Source organism: Lasioglossum baleicum, unplaced genomic scaffold (assembly GCF_051020765.1).
Source record: "Lasioglossum baleicum unplaced genomic scaffold, iyLasBale1 scaffold0021, whole genome shotgun sequence".
Classification (NCBI taxonomy): domain Eukaryota; kingdom Metazoa; phylum Arthropoda; class Insecta; order Hymenoptera; family Halictidae; genus Lasioglossum; species Lasioglossum baleicum.
In genome coordinates this window covers 931747-952983 of record NW_027469081.1, presented here as the reverse complement: position 1 = coordinate 952983, position 21237 = coordinate 931747, and the positions used below count along the sequence as shown (strand labels likewise).

General features: G+C 39.6%; 1 protein-coding gene across 28 annotated transcripts in view; it reads left to right on the top strand.

The window, feature by feature from the left end:
- Positions 1 to 21237, top strand: part of LOC143219184 (protein muscleblind) — a 520585-nt gene that overhangs the window by 278937 nt on the left and 220411 nt on the right. For 2 of the 28 annotated variants that reach the window (XM_076445109.1, XM_076445112.1), the window contains one exon: positions 201 to 19783. The exons of the other annotated variants lie outside the window; for them this stretch is intronic. In XM_076445109.1, the coding sequence (XP_076301224.1) occupies positions 201 to 251 (51 nt within the window). In that variant the 3' untranslated portion in view covers positions 252 to 19783. Of the gene's footprint in view, positions 1 to 200; positions 19784 to 21237 lie in introns of those variants that run through there. 28 annotated transcript variants of the gene reach the window in all.

Here is a 21237-nt window from a genome sequence, read left to right as displayed (position 1 = left end):
TAAATCGGATATTTACTAACGCCACGGGAACTAAGTTAATATCTGTATCACGCTATTTTTAATACAGTAGCGAAGATTTGTGTACAAAAATTTTGTTGGAATCACTAGAGACAGAAACCATTATACATATCTGTTACTATCGCCTTTTCCTCTCTTAAGGAAATTTATCATTGAAACACATTTTTCCTTTTCTGTTTCAGGTAAGAATTTTGGAAATACCTCTGGTACATCTTAACAGCAGACTGGTTTAAGCAATCACTATGTAACACAGGTCAGATATAAATTTTGTATAGAAGAATTCCTCGGTCATTGTTGGGTTACAAGTTCTTCCATTTACATATATTGTTTGGAAATGTTTCAGTAATAAACTGATCCACTTTTGACATAGTGAGAAAAACAATGATCATCAATGCATTGTGGAATAGTTATAGAGAAATATGATCCCACGAATGGAAATGGAATCGAGTAAAAAATTCCAAATAAAGTGGGGGGACACTTCCAGCGCTGTTGATATTTTTTATTCAAATATTGATCGTAGCGGGCAAATTCTCCGGATTCCGAGTCAGCGTCAGATCCGCATAACATTCAAACCAGAATAAAAAGACCGACGCGACGGTTCAAATAAAAAAAGTCCTGAAAGATAATGACTTCGCGATTTGTAAGAAGATCGTGGGAAGGCTTATGAGTAGGCGGCGTTCACGATTCGCGTTATCTGGTTCTATCGGGTCGTCCTTTCGAGCACGACCCTTGGAGAGAACCTTCCCAAATTAGGCGCCGAATTCTCACCCGGCCGGCACCTCGGTACCCTTTCTGCTCCCGTGCACGTGGAGCAGAGTCAACGGCCCGTTATCGTCCGCAGAAATCGAGGGGCAGACGTTGCCCGAGACCACCTACACTTCCCACGCCTCGCTCGTTCGCTTTGCCTCCTTTCCTTCTTGCCTCTTTGCCTCCTCGCCTCCACATCTCCTTGTCTCTCGGGCAGAGCGCGAACCGAGTGTACCGAGGGATTGAGAAACCGGGGGGGAGGCATCGAGAAATCGAGGCATCGGAGACTGCGTTCGACTGCAACCTTTCGCGAAATCCATTCGATCCGGGATTTATCAGCGTTACCTTTACACAATTTATCTGCACACCACTAGTAGATTTTTACTTTCGATACTGTGGCCGACACCGATAAATCTTTTGTTTCAAACTTATTTTATTTATTTTTTGAGCTTTCTTAAAATTGGAGCAAACGGCACGAGTTCTTTCGAGATGTTAAAGGGATTCGTTTTTTGTTTAATTGCTATTGGTCACCATTCTGGGGCTACCTGTTACGTTTTAACTAGATCTTTTCACGTACTAAACAGAATCAGGCTAAAATTACTGGTTTGCACACATTGAGTGCTGAAGCTGAAAGACTGGGCTGCAAAGACAATTAAAACATTTGTAAAGTGTACTGCTGGAGTTATGGTAGCCATTTTGTTACCTTATTGTCATGGAGATATTTAATATTTTACAGAAAGTTCAATTTTGATTTTCTTTCTGTTTAACAGTTTCCGAACACTGCTCGGTATACGTCAAATAATATGTTGACATTTCTCCTCGAAAAGTTAAACTGTCTCAACGAATTCTATAATAAAAGAGACTGTAGTTTTATGATAATAAAATCTTAAAGTTCATGCCTAGAATGAACGCGTTGTAGACAAGAATATCGTTTAAGTTAACACTATGGGCTTTTCGAACCATACAAAGTATCTCTCTCTCATCTAATTAACAATCACTTCGTAGAACTACAATAAATATCAGAATTTTAAAATCAGTCGATTACCACAAGCAATTGTCAGTAAAAAAACCTACTGTACTATAATCAATAGACAGTGGATTCTCCGCTTCATGACAAAAATGAGTAGGTGTCATTTAAATCAGTAAAAACATTAGAATAATTTTAAAATACTATTACATTCTTTTCTTTGTTTCTTTACATTATTATTAAGAAAGAAAATAAACTCCTGTTTCGCTCCATTTTGTTGCAGTTCAGGTAGGAAATTCGTATTTTGCATAAAGATCCGCTGTCTAGCAATACATACAATACCAATTCACGCAAAATGTATTACCCTTGCTTGTAGAGTGCAGATTTTCGAAAAGGTAGAGCGTTCGAGTTAATTCAGAATTGACCGTGCTTTTCCTCTGGACAGGTTCTAAAATTCTGGAACTAGAAGTTCGTCAGCGAGGATGAGCCAGTTTAATCATTCCTTGAAATAAAAAATATCGATTTCTCGGTATAATGCAGGACCAAACAAAGCCCTCGTTAACGTCTATTTACCTGGCTACTCGTTTGTTTTCATTCTTACCCCGTACCTCGTCCTTCCTTATTTAATTAAGCTCCGATTAGCTGCACAGTTTTGTGCAAATACTTCTTCGGGAACGCGCTAAAAACGCTCATTAAGAGACGGCTATCGAGTTACCGTACTGGTAACGAGTCCCGATTGTTTACGATCTTCAAGCAATTCTATCGTCGCGTCGCGTCGGCTGTATGTTCAGCAAGACGATGATAGCAGCAGCCGATAATTGTACGCTTCTCACCCGCGCCTCCTTGCCTGTCCTCATCTGTTCTTGTTTCTGGTTCCTGACGATGTTATCTACGCCACTCGCATTCCAATCGAATTAATAATTCACTTAGACGCGGAAATTTAAAACGAACACATTTCTGCAGTTGTGTGTCTCGAAGAATAACTCGGAGTGCTGTCGCGCATACTTTACTATAGGTTTCGCACTCCAAATTCACACCTTTTTGCAAATCAATTCACCCTTTTGCAATCCAAATTCAATCTTTTGCAAATTAAATTCTCACTCATGAAGAATAGTGAAAATCAATTATTTATTTATTTAGATTAAATTATATATGATATTTGTTGAGACACACGTGAACCGCGGGGGAGAAATAAAACTTGTGAAAATGTTGAAAATGTACTTTCAAAAATGAAGTTTGCTACTCAGAAAATGTGTTTGTTCCTCACATTACAAAGTTAATGAATTGGTAATTACTTTGAAATAAGCATTTGACGTACTTCTTTGCAATAAATAAAATTTTGAATTTCTCAACAATTAATTCACATTTGATTTGATTTATTTTACTTAAAAATACTGTGTTTGTGGAAGATTGAAATTGATTTGCAGAAAGGTGAAATCGATTCGCGAAAGGGTGAAATTGATTTGTAAAAGGGTTTATTTGACTTGCAAAACCTGTACGGTATTGCAAAACATTTTGAAGAAGCGTAATATAGCAAGCATAATTCTCTGCACAATTCTGTTATTACCTGAAATATCGATCACACAACTATCACGACAGTGTCCATGTTGTTTCGTTGAAAAGTAACAATTGATAATCATCAAATTAAAAGAGTACCTGTATCGAGACCACGACAGTGTCCATGTTGTTTCGTTGAAAAGTAAAAATTGATAATCATCAAATTGAAAGAGTACCTGTATCAAGAGTACAAGAATATTAAGTTTCCACCCACGTGTAACCACAGCCGTCAATTACTTGATCACTCATTAATGGTTTTCTACCCGGCCGTGTACATTGCATTCGATCGAGTCGAAAAATTGTTGTAAAACTCTCTTCTAACAAAATTCTTTGAGCTGATGAATCGCGTACTGACAAAGCTACGACTGTCATTTAGACACATATCACTGGCAACACGAATTTCCGTTTATTATTCAACCGAACTGTAATTCAGCAGCTACCTGGTGACCCAGAAAGGAGAAACACAGTAATTCCAGTTTCTAGTCGAGTCTCGGACACTCTTGATAAAGTATTATGTTTCGTCGGAGAGGGTTGAATGAAACGGGAACGGGGTGGATGTAAATGGTGCGCGAACGGACGAATTGAGCCGAAATAAGAAATTAAAAATGTAAAATGAATTTTTCCCGGAGAATTAGCAGCCGGGCAGAGCTTGAATTTGCTATCCAGATTAAATGGGCACCCTCGCTTAATTCAAAATCTTGGCCAGCGTCTGATTAAATTGCCAGTCATTCACTCCGCTTGATTATTTACTCTTCTTAACCGAGATTAGTCGCTCTCTTATTACTATCCAGTTTACCACCAGTCTTCCCTTCTCTTCGCCGTTCTCTTCTCACCCCGCACTGTCGTTATTTTCTTTGGCTTATAAGTTGCGAATTGTAAGCTGCGAGAGTTCGAGGGCGAGACTTTTAGCGACGGTATCGCGCTCCTGAACGCAATCTTCGGACGATACAAATTTTCCAGATAATGACAAGCGAGAATAAGTTGAAGAATGAACGTTGTTACTAATCTTGTTAACAAAAGTTTCCGAATCTTCAACAGTTACAGTAGTAGCCATGCGTGTATAAATTACTTGCTCCGTGAATAATCAATTCGGAATTCTCTCTCTTTCCTCCATTTCAAATTATCCCTTTGCTCTCCTTTGTCGAGTGACTCTCCACATCAGAGAAAGAAAAATGTAAATAAAACGGGTTCTTATATGTATTTGGTTCTTCCTTTATTTATTAAATTGTCTTATCTTTTTAGTTATAAATAAACATAAGTTCCACAAACATAAATTACAACGAATTTCGAGAGCTATATCTATAGCAGTGGACAAAAGTTTAAGGACGCTCTAAAGAAGACGATAACTATTTTAATATTGTACTATGCGATTTGAACTTTTTTGGGAAGCTAGAGCAATTAGTTTACTAAAGGATGTGAAAAGAAATTTTTTTAAAAATTGCAATTGATCGGAATTGTTGAAAAAATACGAGAAGTTGCATTTTCAATTTTTTTATGTGAGCTCATATTGAAAATTTAGAAAATACGTTTTGTAGATCTTTTGTTAACAAAATGGGGCAAACCGGTTCTTCGATTTTCCCCGTAACTACCCTTACACAGGTATCGGGCTGAAAGTTGGCGGGAAGGTTTCTTCTTTTGGAAGGCCATCGACTGGTCGAAATTCGATTAAAATCGGCCCGGGAGCGATTTTTCGCTCCAAACCCGTGCATGGCCTTTTTCGAAAAGAGAATCGCTGATGACCGCTAAACACCGTGCCTGGATCGATGAGTAATGAAACGAAACATATGAATGGTTCTCGATAGTTTTATCGTGAAAATTGGGTTAGAAGTGGCAAAGTCGGGTAACGAGGAGGTACTCTCTTTGTGTGTGCGGAGAAACGCTTTTGATTGCGAAGGGAACGTGTGTGCCTTGCCTCTCGTGGGTCGCGTAGTCGCGTGTTCAAACCGCGTCGCGCGTTTCGTGAAAACTCGGCTCTCTAGGTGCAGCGGGGTCGGGCTTTATCGATGGTGCAGGAGGGTCGAGAGATCGAGGCGCGATACAAATGTCGGTCGAGCGCGTTGAGCGCTTTATTCTTTGCCGCCGCGTATTAGGCCAGATATTAACTTTGCTTTCGCAGTGTGCAATTTTACGTTGATAAAGCGCGGGAAAATGGGGGATTCGAGAACGCTAGGTCACACGCACGCCGGCCATCAAATGCTTCCCTTTACCAGATTCTGCTCGTAGAACCAACATGGTTTTCTCACTTAAGATAATTCGTGATATTCACCAAGTACATACGACCCACTCGTCAATTATCGCTTTTCGTTACACGATCGATTCGGTCCCGCCACTATTTATTAGAGCTCTTGATTACATATCTTCGAAATCATAACACAAGCTTGGCGATTGTGCATGCAGAAATAAATCGACAAAAGAGTACTTTTCGAGAAAAATGAGTCGGAATCTGTCGGAACCTGTCGGAACCTGTAGTTGCAGGAAATATAACCTAAAAGAGACAAGTTCTCGAAAACGAACTGTCAAACAAAATAATGTCAATCTTGTTTTTCGCGTGTTTCTACGTGTAGAACATTTCAAGGAAATAAAGATATTTCATCACTTCAATCACCCAAATCGGATATAGAAAATTCCACCGCAGGTTTTACTTTTGATGTAGAACCGGTTGTGCTGCATCGTATAAGCTTCGACAAACCATACATCGATGCAATTTGTTCAAAGATTTGAAATAAATATTTTAATTTGTACCACAACTGCGACTCGTCCGTCCATCGACATTTGCTCCACGAACCGTGTGACGAGTCTCTCGCGATATTACGAAACAAACAAGTTTATAATTGCAGAAACCATGAACGTGTCTTTGCACTTTGGAAATTATGAAATGAATTCGTTTATTTATGCGCTGTTTATTATACTGCAATGAGTGGTGCGCGAACTGTGACTAACGTAATTATTAGACTGCGGATTTTATGCATTTATGACGAAAATGGACGCGTACAATTTAAACCAGTCGACGAATTAAAAAGATTTAAGGACATCAGTATGTTAATTTCAATTTAATAAGACAATTAAAAGAAGAAATTAATTTCTATTTGGCTCCTGCGTCTTGCAAACAATGCGAACATTTTATATTTTGCATAAAGATCCGCAGCCTAGTAATTATATAATATATGTACAAGAGAGAAACGAATGAAAATGAATGCGTCTTCTCTTGTGTCGTATGAATTGGAATCTTTATTGATCGATACACACGCGAATCTATTTGCAAAGTGGATCGCCTTATCGCGTGAATTTAACAGGCAATAACGAATCTCTTGTCGGAGAGAAGGCAGGAAGAATCATCGGTTGACAAATTTTGCCTAGTCTATTCCCCATGAAATCGAACGGTTCTCTACCCCTGCTGCTGTAAATTCGCGTTTGATGTCACTCCCCGTCAGTTCGCATGATTAATGTCCCGTGGCCCCGTGGAGGGGTGCGACGCAACGCGATATGCAGCAGCGTGGAGCAGAGTGGAGCAGAGTAGTAGTTAGTAGAGCAGTGTAGAGGCGGTACGCGACACTGACTTTTCGTCCAGCGTTCCGTTGGCGTCCGCGTCCGCAAACCGCCTCCGCTTGCACGGCGCGCCGGCCGCTTTTCCCCTCCGCGAATTTTAATCACCGCCGAGCGGACGCGCAAGAGGGCAGAAAGAGGACGACGGATTCCGCGGCGACTGACGCGCCGCTTTATTTCGTTAACGTTTCAATCGATCATCGTACACCCCTGGGATCTCGCTCCCCGCTCGACTCATTCTTCCCATTTTCGCTCTGTTCGCTCCTCCTCTTAACTGCGTCCGACAAATCGCTCGCTGCACCGTTCACGTAATTCTGCATGATTCTTGCCCAGCGAAAGTGAAAATATTTCCGCGTCTCCCGTCTCAACTTCAACATCTCCGAGTTGTATAAAGGTTAATTTATATTATCCGGTCAGACACGGAACGATTAGTTCCATATACCTATTACATGCATACAGTGGGTGTACAAAGTGTTCGTACACTTTTTAAAAACTAATAACTGTTTTGTAATTGTACCAAACGACCTGATTTTTCATAATCAATTAGAAGCTTTGGTTTACAAAATGATATGCAGAAAAGATTTTTCAAAAATTATAATTTACAAGGTTAAATGCAAAAATAAAAAAGGTAGTTTTTAAAACTTTTTTATTTGGGTCCTTAATGAAAATTTAAAAGATATGTTTTGTAGATCTATGTTAGTTGTACACATGCTGGAAGTTTCATTGAAATCTATTAACATACACACGAGCTACAAGCGGTTAAAAATGGTGATAATGGTAGTTTCACACAACTTTTGATGAGTTTCTGCTTGAAATCCACAGAATCGTACATCTTTCGATGCCTGTTGTTTTTACCTGCGTCGATGAAATGTTCAATATGCGTATAAAGAACATAGATCTAGAAAACATATATTTTAATTTTTCATTAAGGGCCCAAATAAAAAAGTTTCAAAAAATGCCTTTTTTATTTTCGTATGCAATCTTGTAAATTGTAATTTTTGGAAAATCTTTTTTGCATATCAGTTCGTAAACTAATGCTTCTAATTGATTATGAAAAATCAGGTCGTTTGGTACAATTATAAAAAAGTTATTAGTTTTTAAAAAGTGTACGAATACTTTGTACACCCACTGTATGTGTGTCGGAGTTGGGCAAAAATTTTATTTGAATACAATTTTTGCCCAACTCTGATGTATGTCGATAGCGTCGCGATTCAGTTTAAGCAGTTGCGCTTCAGACAGATGTCGTCCAACATCCTCGCACAGAATGTTCTGACTTGACTTGAGCATGTTCTGACCACGTGTCTGAAGGTATTGAAACATGACTGCACGTAAAACGGACCTACGTTTAGTTCAGATACAATCTTGCTAGCGGACTTGTGTGGGTCGAATTCACAATACACAACGCAAAACATATAGACCTTATAAGAATGATAGCGACAGTGACAAAAAGGATGTTGCGAAAAACATTGTTTTCTATCGAGGTTGCAACTTGTAACCACGGAGATCTTCCTATCTATGGATTATTAGAATTTTGTCTAAATTATTTTTGTCTTCTATATTCGAGACTTTTCATTTGCCAAGTATTCTCGCAGGCCTACATGTCCAATTGATTGAGTATGAATACATTTATAAGACTCCGAGGTACTATGAAGTATTAAAAGGAAGACTAATTTATGGAAATGTAACAGAAATTCTAGATTGCATACTTTTCAAATATATTTATATATTTTTAAACACGCGTTCACATAGGTTATTCATAAAAATTTTCATAAAAATACCAAGCATTACAATTAACGAAAATCGAAAAACTACTTTAATCACACACACCTACTTTATATTCTTAGTATTTATATCTTTATTGGCGACTATCGAGTCATTTTACAGTGAGAGATAAATATTCTTCACTTATGGCTCACGCGTATAGTTTCATTTTCCTGAAAGCTACGTATCCATTCTATTTCTCTAAGGATAATAAAAAAGCAGATAAGTGAGCGTCATTTCGAAGTGTTGCATCACACAGAATCATTATTGTAGAGCAAATCCGAGGAAAACTGATCTAACGTTCGTCGAACACGTGGCTGTCTGACTGTGCATCTCACGAAATTTAATGGTTACTAATTCCAGGCTGGCTAATTCATGGGGAGCAAATATATGAGCGATAGAAAGCTGTTAGAAGCAGTCAGAAGGTACTTAAGACGAACACCAATGTCGGTTCAACTAATTAATCACAGTGCGCTGCGATATAGTAGAATGTTCACGCAAGAACCCCTGTACTTATCTCAGCTAAAGGTCGATCTGTCCACTTATTTCATCAGGAACGAGGACAGAGAGAAAATTCTGCAGATTGCAAACATCCTCCTGCTCGGCAATGCATGCCCCGACGGGTATGAGACATTCGCGTGCTAACGCGAGGCACCGATCCATATTTTTTCACCCCTGACATTTCAGGTAATCTCCACATTTCAGTGGTCAATTGAACGTTCCTCCGCCCCGCTGCCTGCCGTTGCCACGAGAGCACGTCATTAATTTCGTGGCTCGTCATAAACGCAACAAACCCGATCGTCATGGATACACACCAATCATTCTCGTTGTCAAATTCTTTCTGCCCGCTAAAGGGGGAAGACTATCAAATTTACGATCCCCGTCGACGATCGTGAATGCAATTTAATTGATATAATAAAGTCCCCGCTGCGCAATGGCAAAAAATTTCAACGGGACCTCAACGATAAAGTGTAGGAAAGTTTACATCTTTCCTATTAAAATTGATTTTGAGTGACGGAAAACTGATATTCCACGTACACAGTATATTTTATACATAGAATGGCAAAAGTCTGACTCAGGAAACTAACAATAACATTTAGAAAATGCATTTATTGTAGTAGTAAAAGGAACTTTCGTATCTCTTAAACTGTTTAGAGTCGCTAAGAAGTGTTTAGAAGTATTATGCTTCCTCTGTAGACTGTATAAAAAGTATTAAAATTGCAAAATATTACGGAAGGTATTGATTAATCGGTTCAAGTATCGAAAAGTTCAAGTAGCTTTTAGTTGAGCGCGCGTACTGTGCAAAGTGCACACACCGGGCTGGCTGCAGCTACCCAGAAGCCTCTGCCCATAAAAAGTTCACCGTGGACAGGCGACGCCTGGTGAATTACGAATTCGATCCGTTAATCTCTCTTGACGCGTGCAATTACAAATCGCTAATCTGATTCGCTGTAATTATATGCCATTTTCCCTGAACGTAGAGTGCGCTGCGCGCGTGTACGGGCCTGCGCGCGCGCGCGCGCGTGTGTGTGTGTGTGTGTGCGTGTGCAAGTCACATGCCTCAGGGAATAGCGAGCGACACGCGGCATGGTGCGGCATGGTGTGGGCACGGTGGGGCGAAACGCGGGCGGCGCAGGAGGATGGGAGGTCGAAAGGGAGCGGGAGAGGAAGAGGATCGCGCGGTGCGAGCAAGTCAGATGGATTGTCACAGAGCGAGAAGGCTGCGAACAGCGGGAAAGTGGGAAAGAGATTGTGGAAAGCCGGCGAGGCGGTCCGAGAAGCGAGAGGGCAGCGTTATCGAGAGTACCCGGTATTGGCAGACCGTTTCCCAGCAAATAATTGGAAATGCAAACGGAACGAGCCTCCCTGTGATAGTTCGATAATTGAGTCTCTTATCAGTGTTTGAATATCCTCTCTCTTGCCCTTATCTTCGCTTCTCTCTCTCTCTCTACCCTCTCTCCTACGCTCTCTGTTTCTCTCTTTCTAGATTTCTCGGTATGCACTCCAATTTCTCACTCTTTGCATCCCTTTTCCTACCAATAACTCCCTGATTTTGCATTCGTTTACCCAGCAGTTCGTTCGAGAAATAGATGGCGGATCCCCTGAATACAAACTGTGTATCGATGCAACGTGGTGCACACGTGTTGCTTGCTTGGTGTGTATTTTCATCACCATTATCCGTATCTGTTGTAATCCGTGCCAAATGATTTGTACTCGGAATTAGAAGTCTTAATGGATCTCGGATAATCCGTATTGATGATCGTTAGGTACTATGTATCTGGATCTGTTTAGGGTTTTATTGTTTACTTAATTGTGGATACTCCGTCCGCACAGTCCGCTGCAATTCAGGTGGAAAATTATTATTACATTTCATTCGCCTCGTTCTCGAGATTATGGATGTAGTCCCCCTTTCGCCCACAGGATTAACAGCGCCTTTAGAGTGGAAACAAAAACCCTCGCTGCATTTTCATTGCATACTGGCGTCTCTCTCGTTCCTCATTCTTTTTCGCTGTTCGCTAGGAGCAACACGTTATTAGAGTGAGGTTTAAATAGTAGTAATTAAGGAAAAAATGACAAAAAGGAAAGCCGAGTGTATCAAAGAACTGATGGAGCAGTTTAAGAAAAGATTGATAGAGCAAAGGATGTCACAGAGGATGTCGTCGTCTAGCGAAAGCAAGGACGTACCAATTCATCCAGAAAAGTTTTGACTAATGACTATTTTTCTATGACTAACATCCGAAAAGACATTTTTAAATATCAGTTGATCATTGCCCCACTCTGATTGACAGTTACCTATTGTTTACACGACTTGACTTACAGTTTCAAACCTCTATCACTCGTTGTGACATTCATTGTACACTACCAAACGATCTTTGAACGCTTATAACTAGACTGCGAATTTTTATGCAAAATAAAAATTGTGTGCGTCGATTACGAAAAATAGAAAGCAAATAGAATGCTATTTCCTTCCTTAATAATTTTAATAGATGAGGAATCATATATTGACATTTTGAATTTTCAAAATTTTCCTACAATTTTCAATTTCATCTACTCAATTTTCCTAGAAATGCATAAAGATCCGCAGTCTACTTACAAGTCTGAAGCATTTTCGAACACAAGTTTACACGAACATTTTTTACCTATTTGCCCCGAGTAAACTGTGATGCGAGACTGGTCTCGACCGTTTTGGACAAGCTGTATAATCGAAACCGCCATTGTTCGATACACGTTATTCAAGGATATATGTACATCTGAGCAAGGAACGTTTCACGCGTTCCAGGCCACTTATTTTCATAAGTTAACCTATTTGCACGATACGTGCGTATTAAATAGAGGAACGAGGGGAGGGGAGGCGAAGCTTTCAGTTTGGTGGTGTCACGTATCTTCGCGGTATTCGCGTGAACTGCGTGAACCGCGGTTCACGTGTTTACCTCGGGCGTGCAGAAACGTCTGCAACTGCATAAATACACGGATGGAGCGGAAAACGACGGTATATCAGCGCCCGGGTGGACGGTTCTCGTGAGCGTGTATGAGGGCGTGGGTGTGTGTGGATGTTCGTGTGTATGTGGTCGTACGTAATGCCGGCCGCACGGTTCGTTGTGGCGCTATAAACAGCAGTGTGCCGCCAATTACGCAAAGGGTCGACCGCGATGTTTTGTCGCGCGAGAACCGAAATTATCCACTATCTCCCTCTACCCGTTCCTCGCCCTCTACGCTTCTGCTCCCAATTGCGTCGAAATTTCGAATAATTACAGCCACTTTCTCGCTTTCGTCGACTTGCTCGTTCTTTGTGCATTATTAACACAGTTTTCGGTTTGATTCTGGGGGAAAAAGCTTCTGCAAGAAGAACTGTTGCTTGTTATATTAATTTTCGCTTATCTCGATTATATTCGTTTGCTGACACGGGAAAACCAATATTAGATTCATTCTTTCCTATACGGAATTCTCTATACGTATAAATGCTTCAAGTTTCATTTCTTTAAACGACTGCAGTCTACTTCTCTAGCGATTATTAAGACCGTCATTGTTAGAATGCGGATTTTTATGCAAAATAAAAATTGTCTTCATCATTTGCAAGAGACTGCAGTCAGATAGACGGTTAATTCTCATTTTAATAATCTTAACGAGCTGCGAACACTAGATTAGCGGTATTATATCATTCTAACCTTTTCACTGTTTTAAATGGCAACCACTCATTTTTGCCACAAATGCATAAAATCCGCAGTCTAGTCATTGTACACTAACTGTAAGCCTAATGTGTAATTGTAAAAGCTAAAATAAACCCATAATAGGTTTCAGTGGCTCAATAAAAAAGAAGTTTCATTTCTAATACCTGTACTGTAACTCGCATAATTGATCCATGAGCTTTAAGTATAAACATCTGTTTTGCAAATGGACCAAAGCGACTTTAATTTTTTTGTAAAGCTTCAAGGATTACTTTAGTAGATGAAAAAAGGTAGTAAAAGTTGTTTTTCAGGACCTTCTTATCCAGGACTGTAATAAACATTTGGAAATATGTTGTGCAGATTTATGTAGATTATATTTTTCACGATTTTCACCGCCTTTGTCATCATTAGAATGTATTGTGTAATCGAAAAGAGTCTACAAAACACATTTTTAAAATGTTTATTATAGGCCCGGATAGACCTTCTGGTCGTAAGAAGAAACTTCCATCTTTTTCCTCGATTCCGCGACCAAATGCAATATTTCCAAAATTTTCATTGCACGTCATCTACTAAACAAATCATTCTAGCTTCGTACAAAAATTAAAGTCGTTTAGTCTATTTATAAAAAAGTTATTGCGATTAAAAGATATTTCTATAAGGATGTCTGGAGACTGAAAGTAGAGTATGTTTTACAGAAATTGGCTATAAATGTAGGAAATTTTGAATTCATGATTTTGCTTGTTATGTCAAACATTATTATAAAAGTTTATCTCAATGGTTAGTTCCTTGAGGCGATGTAACAAGTTTTTATATTGTGTTTGGTGAATCTAAAACTCATTTATGTACCGAGTTACATAGTCGCAATAAACAATCTCGTTATCGAGTTTCAGTAAAGTAAAAAAAAGTAGATTGCTCTTTAAATGTCGTGCAATACGTTGCATTACTGTCTTACGTTTCACTATTATTCGCATCGTCAATGTTATTTTACGCTGCGCTAGTATCGATTCGAGTTACTGCTACTCGAGTTACAGATATTATTAGGTATACCGCAAGGTTCTATCGCTTTTATGCGGTCGCAGGACTCGTCACGACGGAAAGATCTATCGTTCTATTCTTCAATAACAATAACATGATTCCCATTTCGAAGATGTCTTGAATGTTAACCCTTTGCACTCGGAGCTATTCTAACTCGAAAATGAAACATTTCTTCCGACCTAGAATAATTCCAATCTATGTTAATTGTTTTTTCTTTGTATGAATATGAAATTGACAGGATACCTCATTCAATGCTTAAATGTTTAGAGTAATTGGTTAGATCCCGATATATTTAATAATGTAAACAATATTTTGAATACTGGTACAGGAAATTTTAGCGGTGTCTCCTCTCTCTCTCGAGTGCCAAGGGTTAATATTGCCTTTCCTACGATTTTTTTTATTTAAATTTAAGAGGAACGTGTAGGAAGAAAAAATATACGACTTAAACGTGTACGAATATAAATCTAGCGTAACGGCAATTTCTTTGCTGCTCATTTCATTTTTACGGAGATCTTTCATCGGGCAGCAGGTGCGCCTTATAGCGCAAAGAATTTAATCAGATGTACTGTTACGACCGATTTACAAATGCACCGTAAAATATGACTGTCTCCGACTGATCTTACAAACAGTCCCCCTCAAATATATTTTTTCCAAGGCGATATAGAAACAAGATTTAGGTTGGACTACCGAAGATGTAATGGGGGACAAGTCCCTCTCGAATCTTTTTAAATTCGAGATGGGAGCAGATGCTCTCTATTTGGGTAGAGTCAACCTCTCGCAATATTGACGGTTTTGCGCTTTCTAAAATAAAAATGTTGTCCGTCATCCTACTAAAGGAAATACTAGAGCGATAATATCTCTTTGACGTAACAACTTAAAAATGATAATGGCAATGACAATGGACAACCGATTAGGAAATAATTCTACACGCAAAAGTGAGACGAAACTGAAGAACACTTTTGCGTTGCGTTTTCGGGTGAATTGAGTTTGAAAATTCAGTGAATACACGTGCTATTAGAGAGGATGCGTCTGAACATGACCTACCGATTCTCGAAAAGAATGCCCCAAACACAAAAATGTTATTCTTTAGTTTCGTCTCACTTCTCCGTGTGCGAGATAAGATTATAATGATAAAAACATTAAATACGATTTCCTAATAACAAATTGTAATTTTTCGTTAGGCATTGGACGAACACGAGAAGGCATGTCCGCGAACACGTGTTATTAACGATATTAGTAAACGCGCACGGACGCGTGGAGGAGAGGCAAAAAGGTAGGGGAAAACTTGGAGATTACGGTACTTATGGAAATTAAAACCGCTCCCCGACAAATATTGGCGCGGAACGACTTACGAAACTCCAAAGTTTAATCTTGAATTTGATTAAGCCCCGGTGCGCATTCCCGCTCCTGGGGAACGCTGCAACCTCCGCTTAGGCTCCGCGTTTCGGAATTAACTGACCGTGCTCTCGAGGTTGTTCCATAGTAAAGCGAACTCACCCTCTCACGACTTACCGATTTAACGATTGACCGATATAAAATCGAGGGTGAAGCATTGAGAAAATTGTTCTCTTCGCTTCGAGGCAAAATTTTCCGAAAATTAACTCGAGGCTGTTCACTGCTTTCTCGGCACGAAGTTTAACGTTCAATACATTTCCCAGAAGCGTCCGAAGTGTTTATAAAAATGAATACAGTAGCGCTGACTTTAATTTTACTATATCTGTAATGGTTAAATTTGCACGAGACATCCCCATGTTTTAAACTGGTTTAATGATAAAGTCCGCCTAGGAATGTACCTACCGATAGAACAATATTAATGCAAACGTTTTTATTTTTCATTTCTTGCCGTGAAGCCATTCCCAAAACAGATTTTCGTTTCAGTGGTACATTGTGCTTCACATGTACACAGTAAGCACGGGCCAAATTACATCTCGTTTAGTGTCATTTTAATCAGCAAAATCACACAAATGTGTTCGTAAAATTTCAGTCGAAACAAATGAAAATAAAGAAGTTTCATTTTTGCGATAGCATTGTCTAACCGATACGTTATTCTTTGTTGCGTCTTTTCTACGTTCCGCGAGACCACAACAAATTGTGGAAGTGTACGATCTAAGCAAAGACACGGACCCGGGATTTTTGTCTAGATCGAACCTTTACTGTGCCGATAGATGAACGTCGTACAATGCAAGAAATTGATTTCCGTATTTATGAAACGTCAATACGGCCGCTATCTGTTCTATTTTTATTGAACATCCAGCTAAATGTAAGCATGTAGACGAAGAACGGTAGAGGCCCAGGAAGTAAAAAGAAGAAAACACGGAAGCTGAAGAGTATTCCGTGAAGTGGCTCCGCATTGAACGGACCAAGGAAGATTCCAAAAATATAACGTCAAAACAAAGAAAATTAGAGATAAACGTCAGCCTAAATTTCTATCAAAATAACTGCATGCAAATAAAAAAGAACAAACCAAAACGATTAATAACTAAAGGAAAATGGCATTTCTTCTGAAGTCTCTTCCATGTTCCCGCGAATCATAGAAAATCTGAATAAAATCGTTCTAGAAAAGAAACGATAATTACGAATACGATTGTTTCGGAAGGAGAAAAAATTTCATCCACGCGACAAACCTGTCCACCGACCTATCAATCAAAATAATAGTGTCCACGCAACGTTGGCAGAGACCCTACCATTAGCGAGTGGAGTTCTATGGAAACAATGCAGTATGGGAATTTAATACGGCGTTGTTGGACATGGCGACGGAATAACGATGTAATAACTGCCTCGAACGGCAAATAGAAGTCGTCGGGCTGTGCAGCAGCAGCACAGCTCGACTTCATCGAGCCCGCGCGGCCGGCGAGGCGCGGCGCCTTGTATCGCTTGAATTCGAGGAAATGAAATTTCGTTAATTTTCCCTTTGCAGCGCGCTGAGAACGCCACGACCACTGCGAACCGTGCGTAATTTCGCACGCGCGTTTCTCAAGCAAATTGCGCGTATTATAACATTTAGGAGAGACTGTTTAATTATATCGCTTCCCGGTGCGACGCACCACGCTGCGCCGCGACGACTGTCCCTTCTTTTGGTAGCATATTGTGCGCAAAAACGGTAGATATCCTGCATGGAACGCAACCCTACATAGACGAATGAAACAAGCTATTATGTTCCACTTCCTCAATCCTTCCGTGAGTACTTTCTTCTCAAATATTGCGGATTTATCTTCGTCTTTTCAAGAGACAATTTTTTGTGAAGTACAGGGCCAATGGCACAGTCGGCCAATAGACAGTTGGCGCGCCGTGACTACTGTGCCAAATCGCGTCTAGGTCGGGCTCTGATTGGTCCGTGTTTTTCGTTAATAACTCCTACACAAAGCCGCGGATAACATTTCTGCAAAGGAAAATGTCGCTTCAAATGGTCTCAGGAACCTCCCATTTCCGGGAAGTTCAAGAATTTTGGGACACCCTGTATTATATCGCCGCCTAGATAACTAGATAACTTACAAATTCCTTATTTTAGAGAAATTGATGAGACAGTATTTTAAGGGTTCAAGATTATGGTAGGGAGACCGTTATTTTAAACATAATGCGCCATTATCTGCTTATATTTCTTCATAATATATTTATAATATTATATATAATATTTAAAATCTTCATTTTAAGTAGAACAATACATGAAAGACCATCATTTTGGATTTAAAAAATTTTTTAAAAGTCGAGTTGCACATTTATAACATAAACAGAAATCTGTATGTATTTATTTTTTATCTACTTTGAACACTGCTCGCTAGATGTCGTAGATTACTTTGGTAGGTTACCCAGTTTTCACATTAAATTCTACTTGATTTCTTCTTTAATACGAAGTAGATAACTCGAAATGTCCAAATTTCAAGTTACATGTTTAATATAATGTAAACATTTCATTATTATACAAAATTCTTTTCATTGTGTAAGAATGTTGTCCATCACGAATTCTTTTCAAGGGTGTATTCGCGTATACATATTCCCGATATTTCGGTTTCTCTCACACCCCTAGTAACGTATAAGTGGATAGCGTGAGCGAATCTGATCCATTATTTCAAATGTAAAAATTTTACATCTATAACTTTGTTACCACGTTAGTGGACACAAAGAAAAGCTCTAGCGCGAAGAATAATAAAAATTTATAACTCGCGCTGTTCGTCGTATGGTAAATAGGTTGCGAATAAACAGCGCTATTTGTAAACAAATGAAAAACTTCCATTAAGTCCGTCGTTCAATGAGAAACCCAGTTCTCTCGGTACCACAGCGCGTCCTGCATCGACGCGAAAATAAAAACGAGAACGACCAAAGTAATATCGATTCGAGCACTGCAACGGAAACATGGTAAGACGCAACGCGGACATCTAACGAAATGGACGATATAAATTACCTAACCCAGTTTTCGCATGACATCGCGCTTGGTTGCGTTCTCGTAAATGCGATTCTAGCGTTCATGAATCTCTGAACTGAATGTCGTGTCTACTGCTCGCTACGTTATCACAAAAATAATTGCACCCTCATTTCAGTCTTTGTCCGAGATATCTTCCCGATGAAAGTTTTCTGGAGAAACAGCAACTTTTTTGTTTAACATTTAAGATAAACATTACACCGATGTCCTCTGGTTTCTATTAATTTGTTTAGTTCAGCTAAATTCGTCAAAGTGTCCCGGATGAAAGAGAACTGTTAACACTAAACCTAGCACTGTCTTTTATATTTTTCATCTTACAATTATTGAAACGATGAAGTTACTTGCATGGAAATTGATTCGATTTTCTTCATCCAAGCACATATTGTAATAAAAATTGCGCGAAATCTAAATAAATATAGCCTCGTCATTTCTGCAAAGCTAAAGCATTTTCATCGCTTTTAGTGCTCGGTAGGGGGGTTTAGCGTTAAATGTCTCTTTCGTCTTTAATGATACAGAAAGGAGTTCCCTGCTTGTGCTCTTCCTTAAACATTTGTTTGGGACATCTTGTACAAATTCATTTTTGTTTCCTGGCTGGCTCAGGACAAATTATCTAAACTGTACATACAGTAAACTGATCGAGGTTCCTGCGACTATCGAGATAACCAATCAACCGTATGAAATCCCCCACTTCTATCATGCTTGTCTTACAATCGCGTGGTCACGTGTTTACCGTAACTAGGCAACAACTCCCACCGCTGACGAGATTCGCACGCAAGTATCGAGAGTGCAACTGCCGAGGCTCTACTGTACACGTGTACGTCGCAAATTGTTCGCGAAACAATCGTTTCCAAAGTAAATCGCATCTACAACGTTTAATCAGAAATTTATCGGAATCGTCAGTCGATCATGCGTTAATGCAATTTCCCTGAGACAACGTCTCAAGTTCCCCCCGAAATGGTAATTTATTGCCCCGTAAAGCTTCCGCTAAATAAGTAAGGAGATCGGGCGCCAGCAACACGCGATTTTCCTGTAACACCTTGATATTCTTAAACTCCGAAAGTTTGCTGGAAGTTTCGAGAGAAGCGGCCCGTAACTTGGAACGATGTTCCTAACCCTTGTTTGGTCGAGCCTTTCCGTGATCAGGTTTATCCTACGCGTGAAATCGATGCAGACGCTTGTAGGAAAAGAGAAAACGGAAAGAGAGAGAGAGAGGGGAAAGGGAGAGAGAGAGAGAGACAAAGAAAGAGACGGCACAGTTCAGCCGAACTAATTGCATCGCAACGAGAAGTTTCGCAAATGAATGCGTGGCACGCACGGTACTGCTCATGACGAACAATTTGTCCAATTACCGGTGGTCGTGAAATTCTAGCTTCGATATCGACGCACAGTTATAGGGTGATGCCAAGTCGGCGTTGGCAGCGTTGTTTGAAATCATTCTGAAAGTATAATCTAGGATCGTTTACATAGGTTGAATTGATTTAGTCGATTTACAGATTCGTGTTTGTCGAAATTTGAAAATCATCGAACTTTGGACAGAGAACATGCTCTGCATAGGTTAATTGTAACTTGCAAGGGAAGATTTTGATTTTGATAATTTTTTGTGAGGTGAGGGTATATGGATCTTTAATTGTGTATGCAAAATATTAGGTGTAGTTACTCAATAGTTTTGAAGATATGAACAATTAAAATTAACTATATATCTTTAAAACCATTGAGTAACTACACCTAATATTTTGCATATATACTTAGGGATCCATATACCATCATCTCACAAAAAATTATCAAAATCGAAGTCGGTCACTTGGGGTCCTTGCCTTGTTAGGCAACTTCAACTTGTTACGTGTTCTATTGGCGGCATTTCAAAAAAAATTGCGACTAGTCAATTTTACAAATCCATAGCTTCATCGCGCGGTTACGGGTGTGAAAATAAGTTATGAATTGACTCGGGGGATCACTGAATCAACAAGCAACTCTATGGAGCGCGTACATTGCGGACCCATTGTCTATTGTATCGCATCTAGAGATTTATGTTCCGTCAACGGCTATTGAATGCTAGAAGCTCTCGCGTTTGTTAAAAATGTGTAACGATAAACTAACTTGTAGCAAAGCTCTACTTGACATCGGTTTTAAATATTGTTCTTTCTTTCTTTCAAAAAAACAAAAAAAAAAAACAAAAAGTCGTTCAGTCGTTTGTGCCATAAACGGTGATCCGTCAACATTTTTATGGCACGTATGTTTGCGCTATAACAATGCAAGAAATATTGGTAAATCTCGAAAACATTGGCGATCAGTTTGAATTTTAGCTGCGCGTTGATTAACTACCTTCAACTCTTCCATGGTATCATATATTCAATATTGGGCCACTTCTTCATCTCTTTGTCTGTCCTCTCTCTTTGCTCCTCCTCTTCCGCTTTTCTTTCTGTCTGTTTTCCGTCGGAGATTCATTTGCTCGTTTTGTCTTCGTACTCTGTTTATCGTGTGTACCTAGCAGGCTCACGTAGGTAATCACGTACGTTTACATGCGTCCTGCGGATCACAGATCCTGATTCGTGATCGTGGGTGCCTCGTGATTACAGCGTTTAACCGAGCGATTCATTTGCTACGTGTACACCGTGCGCGACTGGCATTTTCTGCTTGATTCTGTCATCGGCGTGACACCGTTTTCTCTTATTCTGTGCTCTTAATAGCGTCGATTAAAAACACAATGCAATTCTGCCGTGGCTACGCCATACGTCCGAATCGCTCGGAAATGGAAAACGTTAGTTCGGAATCGATTTCGAAATTAAACCCTAGCTAAATACTTGTTGAATCGCTACACACGTAATTGCGATGCGCTTTTTGAGAGCTTTGAAGTTTCAATGTATTGTTCATAATGGAGAGTCTAGTTTATCGAATACGCGAAAGCCGCATAGGGTAAAGCAAGGATTATGCAATATGCACAACGATACTGGTCTGGAATTGTGAATTCATCAATTATTTGGAATATCCTACGAAAATGCGTAATAGAATTAATAGAAAGTACTGGA